The sequence below is a fragment of the Lycorma delicatula genome, chromosome 1 (assembly GCF_047948215.1).
Source record: "Lycorma delicatula isolate Av1 chromosome 1, ASM4794821v1, whole genome shotgun sequence".
NCBI classification, from domain to species: Eukaryota; Metazoa; Arthropoda; class Insecta; order Hemiptera; family Fulgoridae; genus Lycorma; species Lycorma delicatula.
In genome coordinates this window covers 250,521,796-250,535,551 of record NC_134455.1, presented here as the reverse complement: position 1 = coordinate 250,535,551, position 13,756 = coordinate 250,521,796, and the positions used below count along the sequence as shown (strand labels likewise).

The following is a 13,756-nucleotide window of genomic DNA, read 5'->3' as shown; positions in this document are numbered from 1 at the left end:
CGTAATAGCAAATACGGTATTTAAAATAATGTGGAAAACATATGTTTGCGAAGCCTTTCGTAACAAGTTCTTCACTGCTTGATTTAATCAAGCAAGTCGTTCAAGAAAGACGTTCACTTCTTCAGTCACCTCTTTAATATCATACTTTTTTACACATATCAAGATTAACGCGTGTATTGTGGTTAATTTCAGCTTTTATATCATTTATTAATTTACCAAGAGAAGTTTTAAAAACGTTAAGAAGGGTTCTCCTTACCTTTTTACTAAATGTTAAGTACTAAAGGTGCTTTTCTAAGGTTTAAGTTTTACCAATTATTTTTCATTTTTTTAAGTATAAATGAGTAACAATATCAGTTTCTATAAATTAACAGCAATGTGATCGAGAATAAAAGAATACCATTTTCGTACATTTAGCATGAGTGTGTCAATATAAACGCTCTTTGTTTAAAAAAACTATTTGGATATTATTTTAACATTAATTTTTTTTTTTTGATCGACTTTTCTTATATTTCTTTCATCGTGAATTTAAGTCTTATTGTAACAATTCAAACCTTACGCTTATTGTGCAGTGGATAGACATATTTTCTACCTCCCCCAAAAAAAACTGAGTTACTAAACAGCCAACAAAAAATAAATTACGTACTAAAGTCAGTGATATTAAACTCTTTCTCCCTCTCCCCTTTCTATATATACTTGTACCTATATAAATGGAAACTAACGTTATAAAATTGGTGATGCTAACCCTTACACACAGTACACTCCGATCTACCAGGGTGCCAGAGGACTAGCAGGGTACTCTCCAACCTCCAGTTCCTCATCAATTGCTTTGGAAGACAGAACTGGTTGTTCATCGCAGGTGCTACATGTGGATACCATGTTCACTTTATGTATCAGGAATCTAAAATATGCTATGGAGAATCTGAGGGCAAACTGACTTAACCACAGCAAGATTGAAGCTGCTATTTCATTCACCTCAATCTTTGATACGGTGCTCCTTATTAAGCTGACTGGATCTGGCAGTCATACTCAGCTATTAGCCATTCTAGATGTGCAGGGTCACTAAGGGAATAGTGTCCTGTCTGATTTGGATCACTTGGATGAAGTCACATGTTATTTCATAAATTATTAGCTGATGATCATTAATATATATTCTAATCATATCAGGCATTCCAATTACTGATATGAATAGTATGTTACTGTTACCAGAAACATTAATATAACATTCTTCCACTTTTGTAGAGAAAGTTGGCAGTTGGTCAGCATCATCAATGCAAAAAGATTTCTTGGATTCTAGGAACTATGATGAGTCTATGATTGAAGACCTTCAGAGAATTCAGTATGAGTTCTCATTAAATGTACTGGAAGAAAGTTAGAGAAGAGATTCCTTGTAAATCATGGAGGACAAGAACCAATTTACATAATCATGAAATTCTAGTATTTAAATAAATTCTTATGTACTTTGAAACCTTAAAACCAATGTCTGAATCAGCATCCAATTATCACTGTAAATAAAAATTTAATATTTTTGAAAATAGAAAATCAATTTGAATTTAGGTACCATTACTGATTACCATTTCAGTAACCATTACTGATTGGTTACTGCTAATGGAATTTTATGATTTTAAGAGAACATTTTGTTATATTCAATTCATAAACCACAATTTGTGTAGTGTAATGAAACATTATGTATAGTGATACATTGCAAGTTGTAATTATTTTATAATTGTTTATTTAATGTTACTTTTAACATCTATAGTTGGTAATTGTTGTAACTATTTAAGTACTAAAAGGATATAAATAAAAAGTAAAAAATACAAGTTTTTAAAGTTAAAAAATACCATGCATCCATTTTACATAATCTCCCAAAATTATTTTTAAAGATTGTTAGTTGTACCAACAACTAAGGTTGAATTAGGAATTTCATAGGGGCTGACTTGTTACAAATTTTTTAGATCCTAGCTGGCAAATAAACTTGGAATTTTGAGTGTAACAAGCATGCAGGTTACTGCCTGAACTTGCCTGAATCTGCCCTCGAAGGACAGATTAGTGTTAATTATTATTTGTTCAGTTCACCTTAAAAATAATTTTACTTAAATAATCTGCTATCAAATTGTAGTAATTTTTTAATCAACTTCAAATTAAGGAGGTTCTCATTTAAAGTTTATGAAGATTTTCTAATCTTCAAAAAAGGTAACTTATTCTTTATTAAGTGACCTTCATTAATGTCCACATTAATTCAGGTAGTCAGCTCTATAAGTGACATTATATTCTCCACAATGATTTGCTGTTTAGTGAATGACATTATTTCTAGAAAAAGCAACTCTGACTAGTGGCATAGAGTAGTGTCAGAGTTCTTTCAAGAACTTCTCTAAAAAAACAGACATAAAATTGACAGAAAAAGTGTAAAGCAATAAATCAATAGTCCTCTCGTTTGTTAAAACAATACATTGTGTGTGATGTCTGTGTTCATTAAGGAATTCATCTTTAGTTGTTTATTTTATTGTGCTTTTTTCATTTTTAGTAAGTTTATTTCGATTTCCAAGTCCCAAGTCACTTACAAGTTATGAATTCTTATTTCAAGAATATATTTACACTTAATCTGAAGGTCCATAAAGTATATAATATTTGTAAATTAGTTATACAAAAGTAACCTTTAATAATGAAAAAAGTAAATAACTTACTGAAATGTTTGATATGACACCGAATACAGTATATCTTCAATTTTCATTTACCAGTGTTCAATATAGCTACCTTTTATAACATGGCAGATGTCCCGTCTGTAATCAGTTTCCTGGCAAATCCTATGAAGCATGTCTTGATCTATGGTGGCAACTGTTTGTGTTTTCTGGTGCCATAACTCTTCACCATTTCTTGGATGAAAGCCTCTGTCTTTAATGTGTAACCCTAATCAGAAACATTTATTTGAGTTAAATCAGGCAATCAGGGTGGCCAGGAAATTGATCCACTACAACAATCCAAGTCAACATTTTGCTATTGACATATGTCACAAGTGCACAATGATAATGTGATGGTACACCATCTTTGTGGAAAATGGTTTCTGTGCCCATATCCTGTTGTAATTGTGGCATTAAATAATGCTCAAGCGTATTCATGTATGATATGTCAGTTATAATTAACTTGCCAAAAAAGAAAGGACCGTAAATTTTGTGACAGTATACAGCACAAAAAATATTTACCTTAGGCAAGTCCCATATGTGTTTGATTGTGTGATGTGGATTCTGCTCATCACTCCATACATGAAAATTATGTCGATTCACTTTACTTCTGGTATAGAAGATCATCTCATCAGTGAAAATGATTTTATTAAGGTAATTTATCTTCAGTCTAAACTTTGTTTAACATGTTTGCACAAAACTCAGTTCATTTTTCTTTATCACCTTCACTCAAAGGTTGTATCAGTTGTAATTTGTAGGGTTTAAATATCAGTCAACTACTCAATACTCTCCATACTGTAACCCTAGGATTATTCAGTTCTAAGCTGGTTTGTCCCATTGGTTTATCTGAACTACAAAGGAATGTCTGCCGCACTTGTTTGATTGTCGCTTCAGAAACTGAAGGTCTACCCTAACCTGGTGTGTATGTGATACACAATGAAATGATTGTACCATGCAATATCAGATTGTCTTGGAGGTGGTTGCTTGCAATATTTAATCATGAATTGTCTCTGAATAGTAGTATTCGATTTGGATTCATGAAACTATAAACAACACTGAGCATGTTCTGCACTAGTGTACATTACATAATGACTGATGTGATTACTTGTTTGCGCGTGCTATCTAATGTGTATGTCAGGAACTAATGGAATTAGGCAGGAATGAAACTTGAAGATATACTGAATTCAGAAATATATCAAACAATTCTGTAAGTTATTTACTTTTTTTCATTTTTAAATGTTACTTTTGTGTAACTAATTTGGAAATACTCTGTACTTTATTTAACATCATTTGAAAATATTTTCACATAATAAAAATTAATTTAGTTATAGCTAGATGATACTTATTAGTACTGAATTCATACAATCATGTAATGGAGAGTTATTCAGCCCTCTGAATCTTCTTGGTCAAAACCAAGGACATATACTTATATGTATTTAAATTGCAGTCAATGTCACCCAGTCTTTTAGTCTTCATTCTATTGCCTGGTTGATGAGTGGTTGCTTTTGATCTCATGCCTTGTCATTTGCACAGTACTGAGCATGCTCTCTAAAAATCAAATGTACTTGAATTTTATGCAGCGTTTCACATCTCACAAGTTAGACAAAATGTGTAACTAAGCACAGTGCTTTTCATGGACTAATAGGTCTGTCTGAAATGACACCAAAAATGGATTTCATGGCTATATTTGAACACTAACATAGATCTAAAATTTATTTGAATTAAAATCCTATCTGAAACTCAAGTCAAAATAACTCAAAATTAAATTTAACCATTTTTAATGTCAAAAATACATCAAGGTGCATCACATAAGAGTAAGTGTGCCACTTTTAGATTATATATATATATATATATATATATATATATATATATATATATATATTTATTTAATTAATTATTTTTTTTTTTAACAGTGATACATATTTCTGAGTAGTTTGTTATAAAATTTTATGTTGACATTGGTATGCATGTGTATAGTGACACAAATCAAAGAGAGGTTTTTGGTCAGAGCAGGCTGGTGGTGAATCAGTTCATCGGGAATTCTTAAAATTCAGAAACTGTTAAAAATCAGTTTAACAGAAGACTCAGAGTATTCAGCAAGGTTAAAGAAAGCAGTTGTTGAATTTCTTCTTGGCACATATAAATTCAATTAGTATGAATATTATTTGCATTTATTCATGGCACATCAATGTATATGTATACTATGTATTATTTATAAAACTAATAAATTTTCTTATAAATTGGTTTTAAAGTTTGTGCTTTTATTTGATATAGATTGGTTGATACCAATTATTCATAAGTTAACCTTGATCTTGCTTCAAAATATTATACACAAGCATCCATTTGCACTTTTAGACAAATGCATACACACATTCATAGAGTTATTATAATAGAATTTTATAACAAATTACTCAGAAATGTGTATCATTGTTTAAAAAATAATAATTAAATAAAAAAATGTATATATAATCTAAAAGTGGCACACCTACTCTTTAAATATGATGCGCCTCAACGTATTTTTGGCATTAAAAATGTAGTTAAATTTAATTTTGAGATATTTTGACTTGAGTTTCAGATAGAATTTTAATTCAAATGGATTTTAGATTTATGTTAGTATTCAAATACAGCCATGAAAGCCAATTTTTGATGTCATTTTAGACAGACCTATAAGTCTTCAAAAACACTGTGTAAGATCAGTGTATCCCTGTTGGTTAACAGGCGAAACTTGCTCATTTTTAGATTTGTTCATTATTAGTATATTTTCAAAAATTAAAATCATATTTAACTACAAAAGAAGTCTGAACAAAAGATGTATGAATTTTGATCATAGCATTACAATGAGTCTCATAAAAGAATTTATGTTTATAACTGTGCCCAAATTAGTTCACACACACATACTCACACACATATTTTTTTAAGCATTTTTGTTTAATATCTCATTTGTTAAGTTACACTATATAATTTAATTCATCAGTTTTTGAAAAAAAAAAAAAAACATATTCATCATTACTGTTTTTTATTATTTTATTTTATTTTTTATTTCAGTTATTTGGACAGTTGAAAAACCACTACTCAAACACAACAGCCAGGCTCGTGGGTCAATTGGTAAAAGATATCCAATTCTGACAACTTTGTAAACAACTCTGTATACACATCAGTTTAAAGAATATTCCGTGCAATGTTCCAAAAAGCTTTCTTTTCTGAAAATTAAATTTTATCAATGTAAAAAGTCATCAAACATTTAATTAAGTATCAAAAGTATTAATTTATAATGAGGATGCAAACTGTTGTTAGCTTATCAGTTTTCTAAAGAGTTCAACTTATTACTTTTCATTTAAAAAATAAAAAGCATTAAATTTATATTATTGGCTACAATGTGCTGTATTAGGCTGATGAAAAAATTATCATGTTTAAATGTTTTCTTTTTGAATTTTTCAGGACATATTTTGTTTGAAATGTGTGCTGGTTATGAACTGAAAACACCACAACCCAATCCTGCCAATTATTTAGATATTGATAATTATCCTCAAGTAAGTAAATTTTGTTCTAATTATTTTTTATAAAACAAATGCTTTATTAAAACAAAAACATAAAACAAATTCATTTCGTTTATCAAACCTTAAACTGTTTTCTAATTAATAACATAATGTACTGCATAACATTATTAAGATTTTTTATTAAAGAGTGTTTATGGTCTTAATTTTGATGAGCTTTAATTTTAAATAATGTATGAATGAAATTAATCAATGATATTATAATTTAAATATAAGCAGAAAAATGCTTCATTAAAATAATTTATTTTATGATGGTTTTATTAATCTCGAGCACTTTTCTCCCTGGTTTTATTCTAAATACCAAGAGATCAATAAAATTGCAGCTTTGACGGCTCAGTGACATTTGGAAAACTTAGTTGGTCAGAGAAAATTTATTTTTTATTGTATTCATGCTAAGAGTCTTTCTGTTGTTCAATTTGTTATTCTTTGTTTGAAAACTATTCTAGAGTCCAGAAAACTTTAGAAATTGTAACACACCATTGTGGCCCCTGCCTCAGAAGTGTCTTTTGGAGTGATGAATGGCAGTACAATATAATATTCACTAAATATGTTATTTTATTAATGTTATTTAATTTAATTTTGATAACAGTTTATTTAAAAGTTATTTTTTAAATTTGTTACATTATTCTTAATGATAATATTTTCTTTGAATTGTTAAAGTTGGACCAGTATAATCAAACACAGTAGAAGTTTTATTAAAGATGCTAAGAACTTTCTACAGATTACTTTTCTTACAGATAACTTACAGATTACTAGTTTTATTGATAGTGGACGAAAAAAAAAAGTAATTTCTATCAATATAACTCACAAATATAAATAAATGTTCCAGGTATTAAGAAAGCAATCTGGAAGAAATTTTCATTTATATTTTCTCATAATTTTATTGTTCCTTAAAGACATATGACTCCTGAAAAAGTGTCAGGGTGATCAGTCAGTCTCTCAGAGGAGGTAATGTATATTAATTAAAGATGTTATGTAATTAATGTATTGTGGTGGTTTATAATAAGCATCTTATAATAACACCTTGAGGACAGAAATTTTTGTCTTCAAGAATAATGCTAAATGAATAATATGCAATTTATATTCCATTACTCAAAATTGGGAGAGGTATACAGAAATCATCAACAGAACTGAAACTTTCATAAAACGTTTTACCCATTTATAAAAGAATAGATTTTTATAGTAAATAAACAAAAATTAAGGGTAAAATCTTTTTACCCTTAATTTTAGTTCTTACATTTATTTAAAATGAAAAACTTGTTTTCAAAAATAATTATTCATTTATTGATAACACATTATTAATCATCAATATTTTTATTTTTTTAGGTTGTAGAAGTTCTTGAATTTATCTTTCAGAACCCCAAGCGTCGATTTCCGTCCATTGAAGAGCTTTTAGTACATGAATTTTTTCGCAATATTGATTTACGTGAAATGAGAGCATCTTCATTATCGGTAAGTAACATTTAATACAATATGCTCCAAGTAATCTGGATTAATGAGAGCAAAACTTAGAACTAGATTTTGTTTGCTAGTTGTATCCTATCATCTGCTGAAATTGAAGTTGGTTACTAACAAATATTTGAGTTTTTGATTATCTCACTAATATTTTTAAAAATTCAAAAAACATCTCAACTAAATATGATTACCCTTTTTCTTACGAATGTTAAATATTAGTCACTTTCTAACTATGATGGAATTGTGCTTCTAGAAGACAATCTTAGCCTTTCTATTCACCTTCTTCATCAGTAGGTAGCATTTTTGATACCTGCGTGATGAAATTAGAAATTCATCTTATATTGCCAAATTGCATATCTGATCTGTATTGTTTTATATGAATTTTTTGTCACACTATTCTAAATGTGAATTTATAAAAAATAAATTTTGTATTGCTTCAATGTGTCAAATTTATGTATAAAGTATAAAATTTGCACATGGTGGTTAATATTTTCATGCGCATGTATGTGATATTTATGATGTACATATGTATAATAGGTCATCTTAAGTGAAGTAAAAATTTTGATTCTGTTTTTTGCGAAATGACTGGGATATGTTATCTGCACCTGTGGTTGAATTTATGTCTGGTATTATCATAATTTTGTTGTAGTTACTACAGTTTAATTTATGTATTCCTGGGTTGTAGTGTTTATCAATGTATGTTTTGCTATTTACTATAAGCTTGTGAAGATTTTCTTGAAATGTTGAATTCAACATAGATAATATTCACATTATAACTAAAAATTTTATTTCAATAAAAATAGAAAAACTTACAATATCAACATTTTTCAACATGATGAAGTACCCTTGCTTTTCAGTGCACTTCTATCATTGCACATGATTCTTTATGCCTTTAGAAAAAAAAAGGTTTTTGGATGAGCAATAAATTACACGTGCACTTCCTTCAGTTCTCTGCTGGAGGGGAATTGATAGCTTCTTAATGTTTCTTTGAATGGACCAAAAAAATGAAAATCTGAAGGAGCAAGATCAGGAGTACACAGAGGATGAGCTAATACCTTAAACTTGATTTTCTGAAGTTTAAGCTGTGTAAGCAGCTCTACACAGACCAGCATCAAGCAGCAAAACAATTCCATTTGAAAGTTTTCCTCTGCATTTACTTTGAATAATAAACTCAGATTCTGAGTAAACATTCTACTTTAACAAGCACTGATTTTTTGTTGGGCCCCTATCTTGATAGTGTTACAGTACAGGGCCTAATAAGTCCCAAAAAACTGATAACCTAAGTTTTCCTGATGAGAACTTAATAATAATTAACTTGTTAATTTTTTTCCGATAGGCAATTGTGGGTATTTCCATTTCACACTGCCGTTTACTCTCTGACTCAAAATTGTTGATCCATGTTTTGTCCCCAGTGATGAGTTTGTCCAAAAAAGTATCACCTTTATTGCCATAGCAGACCAAATTTTCTCGACCGATGGTCAAGTGCATTTGTTGATGCAGCATTGTGATTTGTTTGATTCACATTGCATAAAATCAGTGAAAGTTAAATCTATTCTGGATCATTTTTTTTGAAAAACCATAACTAATTTGAAGACCATTTTCCATTTAATCAGTTGTCACTCATCTGTCTTTTAGAACCACAATACAAATACACTCAGTGTAATCATCAGTTATAAATGTAGATGAGTATCCAGTTTCTTCATGAGTAAAACTTGTGCAACCATTTTTTAATTTTTCAATCCATCTACAGACACACAGCTTTGATGAAACATTGTTTCTATATCGAGTTAAATTTTTTGATAGATTTTGGTTCCTAATCCTCCTTCAAAAAACAACAATAGATTACTAAATGCTGTTTTCTTTGATGCAAGCAAAAAGCAGAGTGAGCGTGGTAAACATTATGTTTGCAACAATAGAATTGACTTATCAACTTCAAATCTACTCAGAAGTGTTAAGTTGGAATTGATGCATACCATCTGCATATGAAAATGTTAATTACTTACCTACTGTTCTATCATTAAGTTGTAATATACGAGGTCTATTAAGAAAATAACCGAACATTTTTAATTGCGCGTTTACGATGATGTTTAGTGAAGTGCGTTTGGCAGCATTATGTTTAGCAAAGTAGGTCCTCTGTAACCACATTCTGTTCCACATAACCTCTTCTGTAACCACATACGTAGCGATTTTTGTAATGTGCGATTTTTGGGAGCAATAATGCAACGTAAACTTTTGCATGAAACTGGGGAAAACTTTCTTTGAAACAAGCTTACAGAGATGATGCTCTTTGTTGTACCCAATGTTAAGAATGGTTTTCATGATTTAAAAGTGGTTGTAAATCAATTGAAGGTGATCCTTGACCAGAAAGACCTTCGACTTCAACTGATGACACCCGCGTACAGAAAATTAACTATCTGCTGCGTGCAATTCGCCGATTGTCTGACAAAGAACTTGCAGAACTTGACAATTGGAATATGCCTTGACTTTTTGACTGAAAAATTGAACATGCATTGATTTGCAGCAAAGCTGTTCCTCGTTTGATGATCGAACAACAGAAAGAACGAGTGGACGTTTGTCAGCAACTTCTTGAACAAGCCAATGATGATGAAACATTCATGCGAAATATCAAAGCAGGAGGCGAAAGCTGGGTTTACGACTACGACATTGAGAAAAAAATTCAATCATCAAAAAATCGCTACTAACACTTAAACATGTTGCATTCAAATAACAATAACACGAAAACTAAACAAGATAGCAACAAACCAAGAACATGTAGTTACATAGGATGCTATGAGGAACACAATACTGCCAAAGGCACGTCACTAAATATCTCCGTTGGCGCGATATTATAATGTTCGGCTATTTTTTGAACAGACCTCATACCATTCTGAGTACTGAGACTACAAGCAAATAAATTTGTCCTTAAATCGTTAATGTAAATATATAAATTCTTGTTGAACAATCTTTCACAGATGTCTTCTGAAAAAAGACCACCAGAAAATGCTCCTTTTAATATTAAAAGAATCATCAAAATCAGTGTAGCAAGTGGATTTAAAAACTAGACCAAGATCAAATTGAGACCTTCTTGTTTTAAGTCAATTAAAATGCACAAATTCAGTCTACATAAAATCAAAGTACACTTGCACAATACTATAACCTAGGGTTATACAAATTAAATTAAACTGCATTAACTGAAGCAAATATTACATACTTCAAACCAGATGCAAGTATTCAGGATACATCCAGAAGTACATGCAAAAAAACAAGAACCAACAATTTGTAGATCATCATATTTACATACGAGGACATTCAATATTTAGAGACAAATTGATGTAGAAATGAAACACTTTGTAGGAGGAGTTTTGTACTTTCATGACTTTAGGTTGGGATCATTGGGATGAGCTGAGAACAGCTGACAGATAAAAAATTGTTTTGATTATAACTTCAATATTGCTATGATGGTGTGTCCACTTGAAGTTTCCACATTAGTTGAACAACTTTCAGTGATCCGTTTTTTTGCTTTCTGAAGGTGAAAAACCGGCAAAATCTTTTCATGAATGATTTTACAGTTTGGTGAAAGTTGTATGAACCGCGGAAATTTTTATATAAGTGGGTAGAACAGTTCAAAAATGGTTGAACCTCAGTAACTGACGAGCAACATTCTGGCTGGCCAGTTGAAGTGTCAATTCCTTTGCTTGAAACCCGCCTTGATGACATTATTTGTGAAGACCGACATATTACAGTTGAACATATAGAAAAAACAGCTGCACTAAGACTTGGCACAGTTCATAACATTATTAGTAATAAGGTCAAGTACAGCAAAACAAGTGCAAGGTGGGACCCAAAAGAGTTAGTGCAACAACACAAGGAAACAAGACTCAAAGTGTGTACAAACTTGAAACACTGGTATGAAATGGAAGGTGACCCTTTTTCTAAATAAGATTTTAACGTGTGATGAAATTTGGATTCAACATTTTGAACCAGAGTCCAAAAGAAAAGCATGGAATTGGAAGCACACCAGCTCACCTGTCCAAAAGAAATTCAGAATGCAAGCATCAGCATGAAAACAAAGTTGACCATCTTTTGGGATGCCCAAGGTGTTGTCTTTTGTGATTATTTGGAAAATCAGCATACAATAAACAGTGTCTACTGCTCAGACATGCTGATGAAAAAAGTAAAGCTAGCAGTGAGAGAAAAACGTTGCAAATCTCAAAGAAAAGGTGTGATATTGCTACATGACAATGCTCGCCCTCACACTGCCCAACTGACACAAGAAACCATTGTAAAATTGGGTTGGGAGATGCTACTGTATCCTCCTTACGTCCAGATTTGGCTCGCTAGGATTTTCATTTGTTTGGTCCACTCAAGGATGCTTTAGGTGGAAAAAAATTCTGCAACTATGAAGAGGTCAAAGAATTTTTGGGAAAGTTCTTTATCAGAGATAAAAGAGTTCTTTATCAGGTATAAAAAAACTGGTTCATCGTTGGAACAAGTGTCCCAGTATTAATATTCGTGGGGTTTGTTTTGAGAAGTAGTAAAAGTCTCATTTTGTAAAAATACACAGTTTTTTCTACATCAATTTGTCTCTTTAATTATTGAATATCCCTCATATATTGGATATAAACACACTAAATTTAATATTATTGAAAAATTAAATTAAAAAATAATTCTGTAGAGTGTATTTTACCACGTACTAAAAAAAACCTGTTTTATTTTATATTTTTACTATGCTAAATTGGGCACCATTAGCAATCCAGTTTATCATTATCACTCATGAAGGAGATGAAAAAAGTCTAAAAAAATCATTTGGAATATCATTACTACATATTTAGAAAATTAATAATTTTTTATATTTATTTTATGAAAGTAAGATAATTTTAGTTATTCTTGGAAGTTTTAAGAGTAAAATCAATATATATTTCAAAATTATTCTTTCAATTTATAAGAAAACTAGCTGGTTTAGGGTTCGCCTGATTTTCTGGCCAGGGGGTTCAGTCCCCTGGATCACTGATTCATTTGTTATCCTCATGGTTGTGAGGATATTAAATAATTGATAGATATTCATCAAAGAAAAAAAGAGAAGTACTCATTTTATCTCATTATATTTTTGTTGCCATGATACCAGAAAATAATGAAATAAAAGGATTAATCTTTTTCTTTAATCAATATCTTTGATTTTAATAACTTACCCTCCCCCAGGGGAGATAGGGTCTTGATCTATGCTTAAAACCTTCCATGGGATAACATGAATGTATCCTGAAAATTTGAAAGCAATCTGTCTGCTGGTTCTGGCATGGTGCTGTTGCAAACCGACAATAAACAAAACCCATCACAGACTTCTGTAATTATATATAAAATAAAATAATTGAATTAGAATTGAAATTGGTATTTAAATGTTTAGTATAAAAAAATTAAAAAAGCCGTAGTGTCTTAATGCTATTTGAATTCCTCTCAAATAATTTTAGGTAGGCCTAAAAATTGAGATTAAAAAAAATCAATTAAATTTTTACTGTATAATTGTTAATATTATTCACAATAATATGAATATTTGCAAAATACTTTTGTGAATATTTACTATATTCACAATATAGTATTTTCTTTATATTTACTTCAATTCATAATTATTATGTTTATCATGTTAAAATATAATAGACTGTATTTTTAATCACATTATTAAGAAATTTAAAACTTTATTCTTTTGTCACTGACAAAAATTTACTTGACAGTGATTTTGGAAAATAGTATTACTTAGGGATAGGACAACTTGCTCCCCTGCTATATTGCACCAATCACTAAAACATAACTTATAATCACCTATCATAGTGGAACTGATTACAACTATTCCTAATATTTTCTAGCACATAATATAAAAAACAAAATATATAAAAAATTCTATATAATTATATAAAAAATACAATAAAACTGTATTAAATGAATAGATGTAATTGAAATCCAGTAAAAATACTCACCACAATTTATTTTTGACTGGAATTATCAAGAGAAAGGAATAAACCTAAGATGTTGAATATAAGAAAAATTAGTAATAAAGAATTACCAGTTGGAAAGGATGGT

At 30.1% G+C, this 13,756-nt stretch overlaps 1 protein-coding gene across 2 annotated transcripts in view; it reads left to right on the top strand.

Annotated features, from left to right (window-relative positions):
• Slob (Slowpoke binding protein) overlaps positions 1–13,756 on the top strand; it is a 115,124-nt gene that overhangs the window by 54,550 nt on the left and 46,818 nt on the right. For both annotated transcript variants that reach the window (XM_075354847.1, XM_075354849.1), the window contains exons 6-7: positions 6,114–6,205; positions 7,556–7,681. In XM_075354847.1, coding sequence (XP_075210962.1) covers positions 6,114–6,205; positions 7,556–7,681 — 218 coding nt within the window. The remainder of the gene's footprint in view (positions 1–6,113; positions 6,206–7,555; positions 7,682–13,756) is intronic.